This window comes from Caretta caretta, chromosome 3, assembly GCF_965140235.1.
Source record: "Caretta caretta isolate rCarCar2 chromosome 3, rCarCar1.hap1, whole genome shotgun sequence".
Lineage (NCBI taxonomy): Eukaryota > Metazoa > Chordata > Testudines > Cheloniidae > Caretta > Caretta caretta.
The window spans coordinates 131,505,605-131,526,878 of record NC_134208.1 but is presented as its reverse complement, the minus strand read 5'-3'; the positions used below and the strand labels follow the sequence as shown (position 1 = coordinate 131,526,878).

Sequence of the window (21,274 nt, the reverse complement as noted above, 5' to 3'; positions counted from 1 at the left end):
AAGCAATGGAGTATGCTACTATAATACTGACTCTTGTAGAAATGCTAAATAACTGGAGTTAACTTTCCATTGTCTTGCAGTCCTTTACATGCTGTTCATGACTTCAAAAACACCAGTTGGCTTCCATTTCCCAACAAGATTAGAGTTCATGTTTAGTTTCCATTGGGCTGCTGAATAGCTAAGTTTGGCATATGTTGGCAAAGTGATTTTTAGAAATGGATGGTAAATACTGCCTGACTGGTTTAAGTTTAAATTTTTCATTGAGAAGCTTTCACTTCTCGTGATTTATGAACAACTTTCAGTTAGGCAACCTGGATGACTGAAATCAAACTCTGAGCTGTTTCTCCTGTTGTAATTGTCCAAGTTCAGTTTCAAGACTTTCCCTTGTTGGTGGGTTTGATTATAGTACAAAGGCTCTTTTTACACTGCACCTGGTTTATCCGTCATGCTTGGATCAGTCCTTAATTTTGTTTTTTTCCCCCTCTTAGGTCTGTTTCTATTGTGTGCTCTCTGTGCAGGGTTTGTTTTAGAGTTCTCTGAACAGTTCACAGTTGGTGACCTCTCCTCTGTGAAGGGAATGCAGATGAATAGGCCACTGCTTGAGCAGACTTTGGCTCTCATCCTCTTTTTGCCAGGCCTCAGCATTCATGGGAAAGGTTCCCCACCTTGTTTTAGAATGAGATTAAAGATCTATCAAAGTTAGAGTTTGGAGCTAAAAGTTTCAGTTCCAGTTTACTGTGTTGCCTATTAGATCTATTATAGTATTGGGATTTCAGTTAGTTGGCTCAATAATTTGTAATCTGTTTTCCCTTTAGTTTTATTTAATGTTTGTCAGGAGATACTTCAGTGGACAGCTATCTAGCTTCTTGCAGTGTCAGAATAAAAAATGAAATCCAATTAATGCTCTCCCAGGCCCTCTATGGGCAGCAAGCTATGATACCTCCAAAATCTTCATCTTGCATGCTTTCATAATCTGTTATGGAGTGTCTCCCTTCCAAAGGTGAATAACGAGCATTTATGCAGAATAGGGATATTTGCTTAATGTTACAAAATGACCTTTTAAAAAAAAAATCAAAATGTTTAGAGCGCCTTTTAAAGCAGTCTGGATAAACTTCATGGATAAACTTCACTTTAAAGCAGTCTGGATAAACTATGCATGGCTAGTATATTTATGTATACCTGTCTACCTGTTTATAATCGCTCAGATATGTGGGTGACTCAATGGTATTCCAGGTATAAATTATTGATTTACACTTTTCTCAGAAGTGGAGGGCCAGAAAACACCAAACGTGAGTTACTGTTACTTTTGTGTGTTACCCTCAGTTGAAAACCATATTGCTATGAACAGAGTGCACAGCAAGAAAGGTGAGAGGCTGTGCATCTCACTTTAAGCTATAGATTCATATACACTTTAGTTTGTATTGGTAGAGAGCACTACAATTCGGTGCTGTTCAGTGGCTGCATGAAACAATTGGTGGCTTGGGTAGAAATCCTAGGAGAATTGGATAAGGGTTCACATTTGGTGCTAACTGGTATCTTGGTGCAAAACAATATTTTCAACAAGACATAGCACTTTTTCCATCAAGATATGTACCTCACTGCTTTATGTTCTAAAGAAGATGCAAAGACCTAAGCCACCCGCTTGTGGCATATTTCTGAATACTGAAGGTAGCATTCCTTCAGTAAACCTATGTGTGCCTTTTACCTCTTTATCATGTCTAGAATTTTTCTTCCTTTTGACAGGAATTTGAATATCTTTCCCATTCTATGAAAACACATTTAATCACATACCAGCCATTACATCACAGAAGCAAATATTAGCTTAATGATCTAGAGTGTTTCATAATGTTTCATAGTGTTTCAAAGCTGAAATGTTTGCACCATAAACTCAAGAAACTTTATCCTTTACAAACGAATCTAAATTTAAACTTGTACTGTAAAAATCAGTTGCCATACCCAAGTGTAATGTCAGAATTTCTATACCCTTAGGAATTTAACTTTACTTTCAATGATTAAAAACAGGTCATACAATGAAACAACAGTTGCTGACTATAGGGATTATTGGTAATAAAATGAATTGATTGGCCAAACCTAAAAACAGATTGCTTGTCCACATCTGAATAACTCACCAACCTAGCTTATTAACTCAATGAAAATAAAATAACAAAAATGAGTTAAATACAAATTCAGCACGTTTCTCCCTCTAGTCATCTAATGGGAAAACTGCGTGTGGAGTAGTGAGGAACTCCTTGTCCTGCTTATCTATTGAGTGACCTTGATGTAATAGGCATCTCTCTTCACTCTGACCGATGTAAATCCTACCAATTTTGAAACTGTTTTAAACTGGTTTAGCCTCTTCAAGGTGAGTTTTTTTTATTAAAGATGGCATTTTAAAATGCTCCAGAGAAGTGTCCCTATCACTAGATCATTCCCATATTTCTCTGAATAAGATCACCTAAGCAAGTCAAGGTAATCCCATTGTAATCTGGCTGTACATCTTTAGAAAAATTTTGGACAACATATTGCTGGCACTATCCCTTATCAAAACCTTTGGAGGCCCTAATCAAAGGCTAATGAGAGAAAAGGGAGTGTCCAGAGGTGGGATGGGGAAAAAAACTTTTGCATGTTTGAAATCATTTAATTTTGCTCTTGTTACTGGATTTTGAAATGTGTAGAAATCTCTAAGGGCTAGTCTACAGTAGAAGCGCTATAATGTGTCTCGTGAAGATGCTTCTGCCCTATTGACATAATAAAACCACTTCCCCTTGAGGCGGTAGCTGACATAGTGCTATACACACTGAAGCTTAGGTCAGTGTAACTGACGTCACTCGGGGGGTGGCCTATTGACACCCCTGAGTGACATAAATTATAGTGACAACCTGTAGTGTAGACAAATCCTAAATCTTCAGGGGAGGCAAATTAATCATTATACATTACCTTGTGCTTGGCAGAGCACTGTATAGGGAGCTTGGTTCTTTTAGCACTCAAAACCAGTTTGTGTATTCATTCATGGCCACCCCACTTGAAAAGTCTTGAAAGATCATCTTTAGCTTCAAGATAGGCTCATGAAACCTTAGATGGAAAAGTTTGCCTTCTCATAAGATTTTTAAAGAGACTTCCTATAGAGAAGTTTCCACTGGCATAGTACAGTCATTCTGTTTGGGGGTGGTCTTTCTCTTCGGAACTCCTGGAACAATTAGGATCAGACTTGGATATTTGGTGGGATTTGTCTATAAAAAGTTGGAATGCAGAAGTATGGAGGAAAATACAAGGGCAGTGGTTGGAGGCAGAAACAGCCATTTAGATTCAATATAAAGCAGATTTTGTTATAAGGCTATCTATTGAAAGGTGTCATAAAATAATTTTACCAACGCAGAGACTTAAGCTGTAAACAAAAGCATACTACATATCATTCATGAAGGAAAGGGAAGTGCCCTACTGTTGTCCTTAAGTGGCTGGGATTCTTGAGGATCTGAAACCAGAAATTAACTCACCTGCAGAAGGTTGATTTTCTTTTTTGGTGGTTCAAATTCTGTAGTTTCTGCATCAGTGTTCCTCTTTTAAGGCGTTTGGAAGCATGCTCCATACCTTGACCCTCTCAGAATTTCGAAGGCATTTCAGATTCTTAAACCTTGGTTTGAGTGCTGTAGCTATCTTTAGAAATCTCACATTAGTACCTTCTTTGCAATTTGTCAAATCTGCAGTGAAAGTGTTCTTAAAACGAGCAACATGTGCTTGGATCACCATCTGAGACTGCTATAACACGAAATATATGGCAGAATGCAGGTAAAACAGAGCAGGAGACATACAATTCTCCCCCAAAGAGTTCAGTCACTAATTTAATTAACTCATAACATCAGCAGAGAAGCATGTCCTCTGGACTGGTGACTGAAACATGAAGGGGCATGTGAATGTTTAGCATATCTGGCAAGTGAATACCTTGCAATACCAGCTACAAAAGTGGCATGTGAATGCCTGTTCTCAGTTTCTGGCGACATTGTAAATAAGAAGTGGGTAGCTTTATCTCCTGTAAATGTAAACAAACCTGTGTCTTTTAGCATGGCTGAACAAAAAGTAGGACTGAGTGGACTTGTAGGCTCTAAAGTTTTACATTGTATTGTTTTTTGTAAGTTGCACTTTCACAATAAAGAGAATGCACTACAGTACTTGTATTTGGTGAATCGAAAAATACTATTTCTTTTTATCATTTTTACGGTGCAAATATTTGTAATAAATATTAAGTGAGCACCGTCAACTTTGTATACTATGGTGTAATTGAAATCAGTATATTTAAAAATGTAGAAAAACATCCAAAATATTAAACAATAGAATACCAATTGAAATGTATTAAACACTGCAACTAAACGGCGATTAATCGCGATGCATTTTTAAAATTGTGATTACTTTTTTTTGAGTTAATCACGTGAGTTAACTGCGATTAATTGACAGCCCTAGTTATAAGAACTGTTGTTCTCTTAATATTGTGAAAGTAAAGCTGGGTTGGAGTGAATGTACTTCCCATCTGCTTCCCTGTCATGAGATCTCCTTTATTCTAAGATGTATAAAAGTTGCAGGGGTTTTTGCAGCCACTCCCTCTTCTCTCCCCCCCCCCCCGGCCTCTTCATTTTTGCTCCTAGTTTTTTATATTGTAGTTCAGTTATTGCCTATTCTGTTTCCCTGTAACAGTCTATGGACAGTTGGATAGTAATGCTGCAAGTACCCAAGCGACTGAGGGGAAGGGGTTTCTAGTAATTTTTTTAAACCTCTACTTGTGTTTGAATAAGTGGGAAGAAGGATCTTTAATAAACATTCACGAAGCCTCTTCCTTTCAAATAAGGTCTGAGAGAACACAGTCTCATATTTTCTGGAGGACCAGAAAACCAAAGATTTGATATTCCTGACATATATAATAATTAAAAAAAAAGCCCCTTTCCAGCTTTCCCTAATCACTATATATAAAAGGAATTTTCTTTTGCAACTTCCTACTCCCATCTACTTCTAGAAGCAAGTGCTGAGTTATTACATTCAAAGGTGTTTAAAGGATCATATAGTCAATCCTTTAATTTGTAGGAAGCCTTTTGATACTGCGGAATTACCAGTTCAGAGAGAACAGTACAATCCCAATATTTATAAAGGTTTTGGAAGGATCAGTGGATCTGCAACTCTGACATCTTTATCCTGCATTAGGTAGATATTTATGACTAGTTAAAGGATATTTGAAACTACTATGTGTAATGACATGATTTACCTTTCACAAATCCATGCTGACTTGCCTGAAAAACTGGATTATTTATATGAAATAACTGCTGTCTTGAGTTGTCGAGAGAGGAGCCAATAAAAACTTTCAACAAAGTTAACGTGATTATATAAACTCTGGGGCAGGTAATAAATTAAAGAATAGTTATGTAATGAGCAGAGAACATTAAAGGTATGGGTATTCAGGGAAGCTGTACAGAGCTGTCTTTGTTGGGACCAATATTTTCAAAAAAATATTTATGTAATTAAATTTGCAGATACTAACATTGAGGGAATGGGCAAGGCTCAGACTCATGTAGCTGTTGTATAGGTTTAGTGGTATATAAAATGTTAAATATACCTAAGTAAGTAGAACGTTTATGGAGTTAGTTAATATACTTGAAGGATAGGGTTAGAGTAACCAATAGGTAACAGATAAATAGAATGGGAGAGCATTATCTATGAGAAATCTTCTTCTTGAGAGAACTAGTGAGGAGACACAACTGAAATATTTAAACGAGCTGAACGTTGTTATAAAATGAAGCATGATGAATTATGATGAGCAATTGCACTTCTTTGCCAAGTGCTCTTACTCATGGTATTTCACCGGGTTCAATCTTTTCAACTCCCTTCCATGTGTGTGTGAAGCCACAGGGAGAATGAGGTGCTGTGAGCATCAGTGATATTGGTATGTTTATAGTCAGATCCTATTCACAAAGGTCGGACAGAACCATTTTTCTGCTCTGCCAGTATCTGGTAGAGATGAGACTACACGACACTTGAACTGCTACTGGGTTAATCCAGTTTTTAAGTCTGTGCCTTGGAAAAGGGCAGTGAATTGATTGTCACAGGATATGTCTGCACCGCAGTTGGACGTGTGATTGCAGCTCGTGTAGGCACACCCATGCCAGCTTTCATCTGGCTAGTGCAGCTGAAAATAGCAGTGAAGATTCAGCAATGTGTACCCTGGTGAGGGCTAGGAACATGACTATTATAACAGAATGCCATGTCTGCTGTAGTTTAGGTTAAAACCAACGTTCTGTTTAAACTTGATTTTTCTAAGTGCTCTAACATCTACACAGTTACTTAGCTTGCCTTGAAATTTGGTGCCATGGCATAAGTGTCTCACTTGAGAGGCATGCCCAGAGAAAACCAGGACACAGAGTTCAGGTACATGCCTGTACACCCTTAACTCTGCCCTCTTTTTGAGCACTGCTCGTATAAGCCCATAACACATACTTGCACTTCTTTGCCCTGCAGTGAATAAGAACTACCTACACCTACCCTACACTCATACACTTAACCACTCCGCTGAAAGAACACCACATCCACTAAATTTTCCCACTCCTTCATCCTCTTTTACAACCCTTGTCTTTATGCACACAGTGCCATCAAGCACTGTGCTTTCATTTACCCTTTATTAAATGCATAGACCACACTCCTCTCGCACCTAGCTGCTGACAATCCCCATGGCAGGAAGACTCCTCTGCCCTGGTAGTGACACAGCCTGCACAGTACAGCACTGAAATGGGGCATATTGGATCTCCCAAGATGCACATGCACTTCTTCCCTTTGATCACCCACAGAGGGGTCAGGGAAGAGGCGGCTCACATCTCCCGCAGAGGGCCACGTTGACCCAGATCATCTTATATCATAATCACAGCTCTTCCAAGCAACTCCAACTTATTCCTCCACCATTCAATGCAGCTACGCCTAACACGGTGAATGGAGCTGGAGTTCATGCAGATAATTCCCAGTGGCTGTTGGCATTTGGGGGTGAGGGGTGGGGATTTCTAGGGGATGGGGGACAGGGGCAGAGTTAAGGTTTCATGGGTGTGTACTGTAACTCTGTATTTCCTGGTCTTCACAAGTTTAAGTTTTGCTCAACTTAATGTTCTGGAATAGCAGGGTACAAGATACCTCAGCGCCATCTTAACTCTCTGTTAATGGAGCTTTTTGACATTTAATATACTCAGGGTTCTGGGCAGGCACGTACTGCCTGTACTGAAGCCTGCCCCGCCATGGCTTCACTGCTGTTTTTATATTAAAGCTCGTGTGGGTGTGCCAACATAGGTGCAATCACACCTTTTGAGTGCAGTATAGACATACCCTGAGCCCTGGTCAGGGTACACTACACTAAGAGGTCAGGTCGAATTTAGCAGCGTTAGATCAATTTAACCCTGCACCCGTCCACACAACAAAGCCATTTTTTTTGACTTAATGGGCTCTTAAAATCAATTTCTGTACTCCTCCCTGAGAAGGGGATTAGCTCTGAAATCGACATTGCCAGGTCGAATTTGGGTTAGTGTGGATGCAATTCCATGGTATTGGCCTCTGGGAGCTATCCCACAGTGCTCCATTGTGACTGCTCTGGACAGCACTCAACTCAGATGCGCTGGCATCCATGTAGATAGGAAAAGCCCCGCGAACTTTTGAATTTCATTTCCTGTTTGGCGAGCGTGGCAAGCTGATCAGCACAGGTGACCATGGAATCCCAGGATCACAAAAGAGCTCCAGCATGGACCGAACGGGAGGTACTGGATCTGATCACTGTATGGGGAGACGAATCCATGCTATCAGAACTCTGTTCGAAAAGACGAAATGCCAAAATATTTGAAAAAAATTTCCAAGGGCATGTAGGACAGAGGCTATCACAGGGACCCTCAGCAGTGCCGTGTGAAAGTTAAGGAGCTCAGGCAAGCCTACCAAAAAACCCAAGAGGCAAACGGCCGCTCGGCGTCAGAGACCCAGACATGCCGCTTCTATGATGAGCTGCATACAATTCTAGGGGGTGCCCCTACAACTACCCCACACCTGTACGTGGACTCCTGCAAGGGAGTCTCACACAACAGGGATGAGGATTTTGGGGATGAGGAAGATGATAGTGCGCACCAGGCAAGCGGAGAAACCGTTTTCCCCGACAGCCAGGAACTGTGAATCACCCTGGAGACAGCACCCTCTTAACCCGGGCTCCCGGCCCTTGAAGGCAGAGAAGGCACCTCTGGTGAATGTACCTTTGTAAATATAATACACGATTTAAAAGCAAGTATGTTTTTAATGATTGATTTACCCTGAAGACTTGGGATACATTCACGGTCAGTACAGCTACTGGAAAAGTCTGTTAACATGTCTGGGAATGGAGCAGAAATCCTTCAGGGACATCTCAATGAAGCTGTCCTGGAGGTATTCCCAAAGCCTTTGCAAAAGATTTTTGGGGAGGGCAGCGTTATTGCGTCCTCCATGGTAGGACACATTACCACATCAGGCCAGTAGCACATAGTCTGGAATCATTGCATAAGAAAGCATGGCAGCGTGTGGTCCCGGTGTTTGCTGGCTTTCAAGCAACATCCGTTCTTTATCTCTCTGTGTTATCCTCAGGAGAGTGATATCATTCAAGGTCACCTGGTTGAAATAGGGGAATTTTATTAAGAGGACATTCAGAGGTGGCTGTTCCTGCTGGGCTGTTTGCCTGTCGCTGAAAAGAAATCATCCCTGCTGTTAGCCACGCAGTGGGGGGGAGGGGTGAAGCGATCATCCCAGAGAATTGGTGGGGGGGATAGTTGGGTTTGTGCTGCATGTTAACCCGAAAACATCAGCCCCTCCTTCTAAATGGCCAATGTGTCTTTCAGTTTTGCTCCCCCTTTTTTTCATCCCTCAGCTGCAAATGTTTCAATTCGTCCTAGAGGCTAGCGTAGATAAGAAGGCAAAAAAAAAAAGCACTCGCGATGAAATGTTTTCTGAGCTCATGTGGTCCACCCAAACTGAAAGAGCCCAGCAGAATGCGTGGAGGCATACAATGGCAGAGTTCGGGAAAGCATAAAATGAACGCGAGGACAGGTGGCTGGGGCAACAGGAGAGGTGGCGGGATCAAGAGGAAAGGTGGCGGCAGCATGATAAGAGGAGGCAGGATGCAATGCTGAGGCTACTGGAGGATCAAACTAATATGCTCTGGTGTATGGTTGAGGTGCAGGAAAGGCACAGACCACCACTGCAGCCCCTGTGTAACCAACCGCTCTCCTCCCCAAGTTCCGTAGCCTCCTCACCCAGACGCCCAAGAACGCAGGTGGCGGGGGGCCCTCCAGGCACCCAACCACTCCACCCCAGAGGACTGCCCAAGCAACAGAAGGCTGGCATTCAATAAGTTTTGAAGTGCAGTGTGGCCTTGTCCTCCCCCCACCCCTCCCAGGCTACCTTGGCAGTTATCCATCTATTTATGTGATGAATTAAGAAAGAATGCGTGAATTTGAAACAACAATGACTTTATTGCCTCTGCAAGCGGTGATCGAAGGGGGGAGGGGAGGGCAGGGCGGTTGGCTTACAGGGAATTAGAGTGAACCAAGGGAGTGAGTTTTCATTAAGGAGAAACAAACAGAACTGTCACACCGTAGCCTGGCCAGTCATGAAACTGATTTTCAAAGCTTCTCTGATGCGCAGCGTGCCCTGCTGTGCTCTTCTAACCGCCCTGGTGTCTGGCTGCGCGTAATCAGTGGCCAGGCAATTTGCCTCAACTTCCCACCCCGCCATAAACGTCTGCCCCGTACTCTCACAGATATTGTGGAGCACACAGCAAGCAGTAATAACAATGGAAATATTGGTTTCGCTGAGGTCTGAGTCAGTAAACTGCGCCAATGCACTTTTAATCATCCAAATGCACATTCTAACACCATTCTGCACTTGCTCAGCCTATAGTTGAAGAGCTCCTGACTACTGTCCAGGGTGCCTGTGTATGGCTTCATGAGCCATGGTATTAAGAGGTAGACTGTGTCCCCAAGAATAACTATAGGCATTTCAACATCCCCAACGGTTATTTTCTGGACTGGGAAGTAAGTTCCTTGTTGCAGCTGTTCATACAGACCAGAGTTCCTGAAGATGCGAGCGTCATGTACCTTTCCCGGCCATCCCACGTTGATGTTGGTGAAATGTCCCTTGTGATCCACCAGTGCTTGCAGCGCCATTGAAAAGTACCCCTTGTGGTTTATGTACTGGCTGCCTTGGTGGTCTGGTCCCAATATAGGGATATGTGTTCCGTCTGTCGCCCCACCGCAGTTAGGGAATCCCATTGCAGCAAAGCCATCCACTATGACCTGCACATTTCTCAGAGTCACTACCCTTGATAGCAGCAGCTCAGTGATTGCATTGGCTACTTGGATCACAGCACCCCCACAGTAGATTTGCCCACTCCAAATTGGTTACCAACTGACGGGTAGCTGTCTGGCGTTGCAAGCTTCCAGAGGGCTATCGCCACTCGATTTGAACAGTGAGGTCTGCTCTCATCTTGGTATTCTTGTGCTTCAGGGCAGGGGAAAGCAAGTCAAAGTTCCATGAAAGTGCACTTATGCACATGAAAGTTTTGCAGCCATTGGGAATCATCCCAGATCCGCAACACTGTGCGGTCCCACCAGTCTGTGGTTGTTTCACTGGCCCAGAATCAGCGTTCCATGGCATGAGCCTGCCCCATTGCCACCAGGATGGCCAAATTCCCAGGGCCTGTGCTTTGAGAGAAGTCTGTGTCCATGTTCTCATCGCTCTTGTCACTGCACTGCCATCGCCTCCTCGCCTGCTTTTGCAGGTTCTGGTTCTATATATACTGCATGATAATGCGCGAGGTGTTTACAATGCTCATAACTGCCGCAGTGATCTGAGCGGGCTCCATGCTTGCTGTGGTATGACATCTGTAGGAGAGCAGAGTTGCAGGGGAAGCGGTGGTTGGATGACCAGATTTGCAGACCTACCGCACCGTCTGCTGTTAGGACACAACAGCTGAGCTGGCTGCACACTTGCCGTGGTATGGCGAGACCAAGAACAGCCGAGCAGAGTTGCAGCGGAAGTGGCCCTGGGAGACCACTAAGAGAACGGAGTGCCAGCGGAAGCAATGGATGACGACGGTCATTTCGAGGACCTGCAAGGTGGATTCATAGCATCAGGAGAGTAGAGTTGCAGCAGAAGCTTTGGATGACGCTGATGGTTTGCAGACCACCTGCACCGCTGCTGAAAGCAGTATGGCGCCCACCTGGAAAAAAGGCGCGAAACGATTGTCTGCCGTTGCTTTCACGGAGGGAGGGGCGACTGATTACATGTACCCAAAACCACCCACGACTGTGTTTTCCCAATCAGGCATTGGGAGCATAACCCAGAATTCCAATGGACGGCGGAGACTGCAGGAACTGTGGGATAGCTACCCACAGTGCAACGCTCCAAAAGTCGACGCTAGCCTTGGTACTGTGGACGCACTCCGACTTAATGCGCTTAGTGCACTAGTGTGGGGACACGCACAATTGACTGTATAAAATCGCTTTCTAAAAAATCGACTTCCATAAATTCGACCTAATTTCGTAGTGTAGACATACCCTGAGTGTCTAAGCAGCCATTGGAAATTGATTGCTGACCCCTTTAACTGAGATTATATGGCACTTGCTCAGTACTTGATTTGTAACTTGGCTTGTGCCCTGTCCTCTAAAATTTAGGGATGCCTGTAATAGGTCACTGCCTACACAAAGTCTGAATTACATATAAATTAAAAAAAATGCATATATCCAGACACTAAAATTCATATTGTTTTGTCTGTTTAGTAAGTCTTAAGTGACTTCCTGCTAAAACTTAATTTGTCAATGATTTCTTAATTTTTATTGTGACAACCCATAGCTAGAACATGTGTTTGCTTTGGATAATTTTAATATTTTGTATTCAAAGAGTGGTGGCTGTGTTTAGGGACTTTAAATTTTTATAATACCATTCAGTCATAGAGTATGTCTACATTTCAATTAAAAACCTGCAGCTGGCTTGTGTCTGCTGTCTTGTGCTCTCAGGGCTCAGGTAAGGGGCTGTTTTAATTGCAGCGTAGACATTCAGGCTCAGGTGTTAAGACTCTGCAAAGTGAGAAGGTCTTGGAGCTTGGGCTGCTGGCCAAGTCCAAATGTCTACACTACAATTAAACAGCCCCATGCTCCAAGCCTGCTGGCACAGGCTGGCTGTGGGTATCTAGTTGCAATTTAGACATACCCGTGGTGTCAGTTAGTGAATGTTTTACATTTTATTTCTAACACCTTGTTACAGACGTGCATCCTGTTGTGATTTATGACAGAGTTATAATTCTGAAATATTAGTAAACGGAGGAGTGTTATGGTTGCTGTTGAAGGAGCTGTCCCAATGCAAAGTATTTTATCTTCTGGGATTGCAGTTTCTGAACTCCTATGGGTGTCTAATCACAAGCACCACTGTAATCATGTCTGTAGCTATCACATTGAAAACCTTTGTTTGTAGAAAATCATGTAGAAAGACTTTCTATATTCTAACTTTTGGTAGGAAAATATATATAGGAATATATATATGGTGAGAAACAAATGATGTAACTTGGACCTGTGGAATAGGGCTTTTGGCTAAACAGTCCTTGGGTTCTGTTTCTGGTTATCTTATTTGTCACCTGCTTTTGTATGTATTTGGAATGCCTCTTGCTAAGCAATTCTTTACAGGGGGATTTAGAACATACAGCACATGTAGAATAAGAGCTATAGGTTTCCTATTCAGTGCTTATAAAAGAGCCATTCTCTGCAGTTACTAATAAATATAGAAGCCGCTCTAAAGTCTGAAAAGTAGCTAGACAGACCTTCTTTTGTTACACTGTTATCATGCTACTAACAATTTGCAAGCATTAGTGCTCACAGTCACTATGTCCTTGACCCTCTTTTTTTTTTTTTTCTGTGGAGGTGTGTGGAATTCGCAAAAAGAAAAGGAGTACTTGTGGCACCTTAGAGACTAACCAATTTATTTGAGCATAAGATTTCGTGAGCTTATGCTCAAATAAATTGGTTAGTCTCTAAGGTGCCACAAGTACTCCTTTTCTTTTTACGAATACAGACTAACACGGCTGTTACAATTCCACACATGTTTCAGAGTATTTTTCCTACTGAAGCTGTCTTGGCACACTCACGGTAGTATCGGATAACTCCAGGTTCTTGTGAATCAAACAGATTTATGATTAGCTTATTAGATTTTTCCAAGTCCAATGTATCTGATACCTCAATATAAATAGCTTCTGTTGCTGAGCCTGCACTTGCCATAGAAATATGTGCCTATGCATATCTGTTTGCATAGACACAGTCAAATTAATTTGAGAATAAATGAGTGCTTTGACCACTGTTTGTAAAAGACAAACGACTTATTGCAGGAAATGTGTCTTAGTTCGTGTCTCAGTTTTTCTTTTCAGGGTTGGAGAGGTAATAGGATCATGGATTTTCATTTGTGTGTAAACAGCTGTGTTCCAGATATTTTGGGAGGTAGCTTATTTCTGTAGCCTGCTAATAGTACAGACCAATAGGTGTTCCTTCTCCCCACCAATCAGCTGGGCAGGAAATGGCCACTGAAAATTCAGATCTTCTACCTCACTGAGACCAGGTCTCCCTACTTTTTTATTATTGACATCCACTGAGCCAGTTGCTAACCTGCACTTAAAAATCCTGCATGCTTTGACTGACCAGCATGTCTGATGTGAGCTTGTAAATAAGAACTGGCCTTTCACTTTAGTTTCCTTAAATGTCACCAAATGCCAGAAGGAAGGCATGAATGATTTGCACACCCAGCCTGCTGTTTTCTGCACCATTAAATCGATATAACTCTTTACCTTAGCATTGAGTATGAATACGAATAGTAATGTTAAAATACTCTCCTATGGCAAGCATAGCTATACCTGCAGTATCTTGCGCTTACCACTGAATGCCATTCCACTGAAAGAGTCTGACATAAATATGTATGGCTATAGATACTGAAGGGGAAGAATGTCCTAGTCAATTAGTCTAAGTTGTTATAGCTCTCTAACATTTTGCTCTAGGCTTCAACATGTGGGACTTGGTACATACACTTATATTTTGTAAAAACATTCTTCACCTTTGGACATGGTTCTCCTAGTCACTGCTCTTGTGATAGTTTTACAAATTTTAGAGTTGTTGGCAACTGTAGTAATATTATGGTGCATTAGTAATCAAGTCCAGGTAATCGGCCTTTGTTTTGAAGGGAGGCTTGATACCAAGGAGTTTGCTTTGCCAGGGAAAGCAAACTGATCGCCAACTTAACCTAAATCAGAATCACAAAAAAAGTTAATTTAAAGCTGATTTCTAGGCAAAACTTGGTAGAGTTATGTTTGCTAAGGAACATAATGTTTAAAAAGGGGGGAAATGATGTCTTTAAAAGTAAGAAAATAAACCATTTCAGGAAGGTGGATACACTGTTAATAACTTCTAATTATGCAGACATACAGTTATCAGATTACATACTTCACAAACAGAATTTAGCTCTGCCCATCTGTTAATTTCAGGACAGCTGAAAGAAGGAAATTGATGGAAGAGGAGCTTCCAAACATGAGTGAGAAGCCAGGGGCAGAGGAAGCTAGCCTTTAAGGGAAACCACACATGAGTGCAGAAGGAAGCCAAGGGTATTGACTATGAGGCAAGGGCTTTCTGATGGTTTACTTACCAGCAATAATGAATCATTGTTTCAGAACTACATATCTGATTTCTGGGAATAAATATTCCTGAACTGCACAGACCAGTTATGTGCTTTGGATAATTAATATTCTGCCCATCCATAATTCTCCCATAATTTCAGTTGGATTAAGTATTCACTTCCTGTGCTAATCTCTCATGCACTGTTTTCACACCTGTCACATTCTACCCATGAAGTTCAGTGAAGTAATTCCTGTATATACTTTGTAAACCATTTTGAGATTAAAGTTGTCAGGGTAAATGTTCTCTATTCAGGCTAACAGTGCCAAGTGTGTATCTGAGATTGAGTGTTTTTGCGTGTCCCTTGTACAAGGCAGACTAATGGGTTTTTCTGTTATAACTAGTTACCTCTTTAAGATTTAAGAATTTAAGATTATATAATAAAGCTACCTATGTGAAAGTAGGACCCATGTATTTTTGTGATGCCATGGAATGTACTGCAGAATCCACTCCTTACTGCAGAGTTGTACTATAGAAACTAAAACTTCCTAGCTCTCATGGCTGTAAAGAAAATCTACCTGATCTGAACAAAAGTGTGAGGTTTCCCTGAGGCAGCAAACTACTTGAAAAGTATTGAACTGTATCATTCATCTGAGATTTAAATTCTAAAACCTAAAGATGACCATTTAAATATCAACTTCATTATGTCACTGCTGATCTTTATCAGGTATATGGAGTTAACACGTTTATCTCACAGCCTCCAACTGTCTGCCATGCCTTTTTGGATGCTGAAACCTACAAATATCTCCTACCCAGCTTTTCTGTTACAGCTTCTTTGATGCAGTTGTACGTTGTCAGTACAAATGTTTGTGGCACACTGAACTTGAATGAAGCTGGACCAGATTTTCCAGTCTGCTGCACCATAGTGCTGTAAAAACAAGCCTCTTGCTGTAGAATATAGCTTACCACAAAGTATGTGACTCTTGTAAATGGCCAAGGAATTCTGAATAATCAAATTTCTGATGAGCATTATTTACTCCAGTCTGTTCTGAATCTATAAAATCTCAGTTCGGACTTGCAGCTTTTTTCAGTATTTGCATGGGTAGTGGCTGTTTAAAAAACAGCATCAAAAAGCCTTCTAAAAATATACTTATGCTTAAGCAGCAATGCATGTAAACTTTGCACACAAAGTACTTAATTTTGAATTTTGCACTGGTAAACTACAGTGAGTGGGAGCTTTAGAAATGCTTTGACAGATGTGTACTCTGAATTTTCATGAAAGGATAGGATATTTCTCCTTTATAGGGACACAAAATTGAAATCTAGACAGTATTGAGCGACAAGTAGTTTCACCAACTACACCTGCCCTTGAGTTCCCTTACAAATTTTTACTATTTTATAGCTAATGTCAATGTCTGCCTTCCAACATCATTCAGATCAAATATATTCTGTTAACAAGTGTTTCAGCTGCCCTTGCTTGCTCAGCTTTGACTCTGTGTCAAGCTTGGTTCATTCTTTCTCACATGCCACCATCAATATTAAAGATTCTGCAGGGCAAATCCTGCCCTTAGTGGGTTTTCACAGGGGAAACTGACTCTGTAATTGAGACTTAGCAAATAACTGTAATGCAGGAGAAGGAATAGAATCTTCCTTAATTGTGTTGACTCTGCAGGGCTAATAGGAGCAGCTGACTGAATAAGTAGAGTGCAGATGTGTAGAATAAAGGCTTTTCCATAGACACTTCATAGTAAAACCTCACTGTCGTAATATACCTAATTACCAAATATAGTCTTTTAAAATAAATGCTTTCTGTTATCCCACTTTCTCTTCCAACTTGATTCTGTGATGTATCCTAATGCTGAATTGATACCAGTTGTTTGTATGGTAACATGAACACATGATTATGAGTTCTCTGTGTGATGAAGCAGGAAGAAAAATGGGGCTGTTAGTGAACTTTCATCCTGTATTTATCAATATCTTTACTGGAATTCAAAAAGACTGATAGTTGCTTTTTCACTAAACGTTAGTATTTTTCACTATTACTATAGTCAGAAATCCAGTGGAACTATTATTTGAAAATCTGCTATCAGCATGGGTTCTGCCAAAATGGGTGCCTGTAAAGGGCAACTTGCTATGGCCCTTTCAAAAGTTTTTGTATTGGAAAGCCACTTCCCAGAATATGATGAAAATTAATAACTTAGCTATGTAGTATTTAGCTTTTATTATAAATATTCAAGTAATAGTGCTCTGAATGTGCAAACTGCTGGACATACACTATTTAGCTTTTGTTTTAGTCACACTTTGCCATCATGATTCTTTGTAGAAACAAACTTCAGTATCACAGATTACATTTAGGTTCACATTTCCTAATAAATTTTCTATTTGAGAGCAAGATATTTCTTCCACTAAGTAGTTGCCACATATGTTAAATGTTTGATCCAGTGTCTAGAACCCTGTTTTATTTTCCTATTTTTGGAAAAATTGGAGAATTTGCCATTCTCTCCCTTGGTGCCTAAAACAAATCTCTTGAGGTTTTTTATACCCTTAAAAGGGTCTAAAGGCCATGTTAGTGTCAAAGAGTAAAAGTGACTAGTCATCCCTTTTGAAAATACAGAAAATTAATATAAATTAATCATACAAATTTAAGAAATGGTTAAGTTTTTTTTGTTTGATTTTCAGGAGGACCCAAATGACATTGATGCACTAAAAAAGAAAGACCCTCGCAGTAACAATGGGGAAGACAAAGCACAAAATGTGGAGACCCTACCTCCAGGTATTGCAGTAATGTTTGTTGCCAAAGTAAAAAATCCAAAACTATGAGAAGCTGGGGCTGTGAATTTTTCTGATAGAGGCTTTTACCCAGGAAGGGAGAGAATTATTATGCAAAATGTGGATTTGCTTTAATTCTGAAAACTTCAACTTTCTGAACTCTAGCCCACCTTGCGAGTAAAAATACCTATTTTGCTGAGGCTTGGTCCTAAAATACTCTATCTACATTTGATCCATGCCTGCTCATGCTATAAGCTGTTCCCTGCGTACAGATTCATTTGTTGGAAGAAGGCTCTTGAACAAGAGGTGCTCCAGTTCCCTCCACTGGTGGGACTGGCAGGTGGTATGCACTCCCCATTGGAAAGTGATACTTGACACATGAGCCCAGTGTTGAATCTTCAATCAGGAGCAGGTCATTTTAGCTACAAATTGAAAAACAAAACAAAACAGGCTTTTCTGATAGAGATTGTGTTTCTTTTGTGTAACAGCCTGTCTAGGCCAGGGGTGGCCAACCTGAGCCTGAGAAGAAGCCAGAATTTACCAATGTACATTGCCAAGGAGCCATAGTAATACATCAGCAGCCCCACATCAGCCAACCCCCCTGGCTCCCAGTGCCTCCTGCCCACTGACAGCTCCGTTGATCAGCACTTCCCTCTCCATCCCTCCCTGCACCTCCCGATCAGCTGTTTTGTGGCCTGCAGGAGGCGGGGGGGCGAACAAGGACACGGCAGGCTCAGGGGAGGGAAGGGGTGGAGTGGGGACAGGGCCTGTGGCAGAGCCAGGGGTTGAGCAGTGAGTACCCCCCAGCACCTTGGAAAGTTGGCACCTGTAGCTCCAGCCCTGGAGTCGATGCCTATACAAGGAGCTGCATATTAACTTCTGAAGAGCCGCATGTAGCTCCGGAGCCACATGTTGGCCACCCCTGGTCTAGGCTAATGTATGGGCTATAATCTTTATGTGCTCCAAAGCAAAGTGACATCTTTTCCCACTCATATCTGACATTCTCTAGCATATAACGTATGAATGGAGCAAGGAGTCCAGTGTCTTTATTTAAGAGGAACAGGGACATTTCCTGAGGTATGAGCTAGGAAAGCCTCAGTTGACCGTGGGATGTGCTCATTTATGTATTTATCAATATAGGTTTGTTCCTCTTCCTAATACTCCTGTTGCTGTAAAACTGCTGTTTTGCAGCAGTGGTAAATATGCACAGGGAGAATTAAAGTACCAAGGAGTAAAAAAGCTAATAACTCACTAGAATGGTCTCCGATGCCTAGCACTTGAAGAACAAGTGTATCTTGCAAAGGAGATTACTTTCTACCAGATGGTTCCACAATATATTTTCTCTCATTGATCTTCTGTACATATCCAGATGCTTCGTTGGGAGCAATTATAACCCAAACATCTGGACTAGTATAGATGATCTTGAAGAAAATTAACAACCTAGGAGAATTTTCCTCTGTGGTTTAAGCAGGATTTGCTATAATTTCCAGCATGTTTTTGTTTTGTAATCTTAAAATCTGGTGCAGCATAAACTATTTAAATTAATGGTTTTTCCACCCTATGGTCTTTGGCCCAGCTTGTCTTAGTCACTTAAGGAAATATAATTGTTATGAACATTTATTTTCTAGCAAAATATATATATTTGAGTATTATGCACACCACAGATTAGAAATTAAATTTTTTTAACAATTTATTTTCCAGTTTATCCATGTGCGTAAACACTTGGTGATAATTCAGTTAGTTTGGTTTCTAGCAGTCATTTTTCTGTACAGGTTTTTCCTTAACAGGCCTCTTTGCAAATATGTTTAATACCTCTCAGTTTTACTATAGTTTAGCTTTTCTTGTGACTTTTAGCTACAGCTCTTCATTTGTAGGGATTGGGCTACTTAGTCATGGTTTAGGGCAATGGTCTTCAAAGTATGAGGCATACCCCCCCAGGAGGTGTAGTGGGGGCAGGGAGGGAGCATCGCCCTGCCCTGCCCTGTCCCATCCCCAGCTTTGCTCCAGCCCCAGCCCTTGGCTCCCACTCTCAGCCCCTGGCAAAAGTTTGGGCACCACTGGTTTAGGGCTTCCAGGCATATATCAAATGCTTTTGGCTTTCCTCCTGAGTAGGTGAGACCTTTCCATTGGTCATAGGGCGAAGACACAGGTGTTGGGATGGGTATGGGGAAAACATGGAAAGGGAGGATATAGAGGTTTGTCCTAAAGATAGTAAGGGAGAGTTCAGGAGCTGGAGAATATGGAGCCAGGAATGAGACAAGATGCCAGAATGTTCAGAAAGGAGGTCTGTTGACCAGTCTCTCCTACCTGAGTAAGAATGATGAATAAGAATCAACATACTCTGGCAGAATACACAGCGCTCAAAGAATATATTGTCACAGGATTATACTCTTAAAATAGTATGAGCATTTTTAATGAGTGATGCACATAATGCTGTGAATACACAGTTATGGGATCTTGAATCCAGACTTCTGCAAGCTTTGTGCAACTTTTTTAATGGAAGTGGTTAGGTTTCAGCTATTTGCCTTTTTCCTTTTTTTCTCTCTTTGGCTCACTATTCCCTTCCTGCTTTTCAGTTGAGGTTTCGGAGAGGTGCTGCTTGTTTCGGCCTTCCGCAACATTGTATTTCCAGAGCTCCAAGGAAAGCAAGGAATTGTTTTCTGAGAGCTCAGTGCACAAATATTTTAAAAAGTAGAACTTGGGAGTCAGTCTTTATACAAAGCCATTAACATTTTAAAGGTAAATTGACATTTTACCATCAAAAACTCTATTCATGGTGCTGTGTTCAGGGGTTCTCCCAACAAATTTTTAGGTGGCCTCAAAGTGTGGCCACCAACTCTTGCTGATGGCTGCTGACAATTTTTCCTAAAATACTTACGTTTAGGAAAAACAAATAAATATGCATGCATACATGTCCAAATCATTGTAATTTATTTATACAGGTTTTTTTTGCAGACTTGGTAATTAAAAATTAATATACAGTTGTCTGTTCTTTACTGGCCTAAACAGAATAGAAACACAAATAAGGTGCTTTGCATGTTTTGCTTTTTTGGTTGTGTTTTTTTTTAGACTTGCTAGCTAGTAAGTCTGTTGCTGTGAAAAGTGGTATTTGTATATTTGTTAATATCACCTTTCAAGCAGACCTACTCAGCCCCGGCAAGCTGGGGGAGAAATTAAGCCTTGGATGGGGAGGTGAGTAGGGGGTCATGGGAGGAGATAGATGGGAGGCAACTGGGGTGATGGGGGTGTCAGGGCAGAAGCCTAGAGTCCTGCTGCATGGATGGGGACTGGAAGAGACAGCGGGAGCCAGGGGTGATGTGTGGGGGATGAGCCCAGAGCTGAAGCTGGAGAGCTTGCGGCTGGGGGATGGAGCCTGCTGCTGCGGGGACCAGCTGCTGCAGGGACCAGCCCCTGCTGGTGGCCCTGGGGGAGGGGCTGCTGCTTTGTCCTCTTCCCTCCCCCCACCCCCCAAATCGCCTAGGAGGCTGTGGCTGCAAGAAAAAACCATGGTTGCCGCATGGAGCCATGGTGGCCGTATTTGAGAAATGCTGTCCTAAATCATTTGATACATCACTGCATCTTCAACACCGTAGGGAGCTAAATTCCCATACTGTGAAGTGGTGGTATCAGCTTTAGCAGGGGTAAAGCAAAACCCTGACTGCTTGTCATGACAGATTACTAAAGAAGAGATTTATTTCCAGCTCATATGTATTAGTATCAATCTTTAATTGTATTAAATTAACCATTTGTGATTAAACATTTTAATTAAAAGCATTGCATTTCCCTTGTTGAGTAAAGGAGTTATTAACTACACCTTCGAACCTGATAGTACAATT

At 41.5% G+C, this 21,274-nt stretch overlaps 1 protein-coding gene across 1 annotated transcript in view; it reads left to right on the top strand.

Moving 5' to 3' along the window:
* GALNT2 (polypeptide N-acetylgalactosaminyltransferase 2) overlaps positions 1-21,274 on the top strand; it is a 169,329-nt gene that overhangs the window by 67,894 nt on the left and 80,161 nt on the right. Inside the window, exon 2 of the mRNA XM_048843911.2 lies at positions 17,349-17,442. Within this exon, the coding sequence (XP_048699868.1) occupies positions 17,349-17,442 (94 nt within the window). The remainder of the gene's footprint in view (positions 1-17,348; positions 17,443-21,274) is intronic.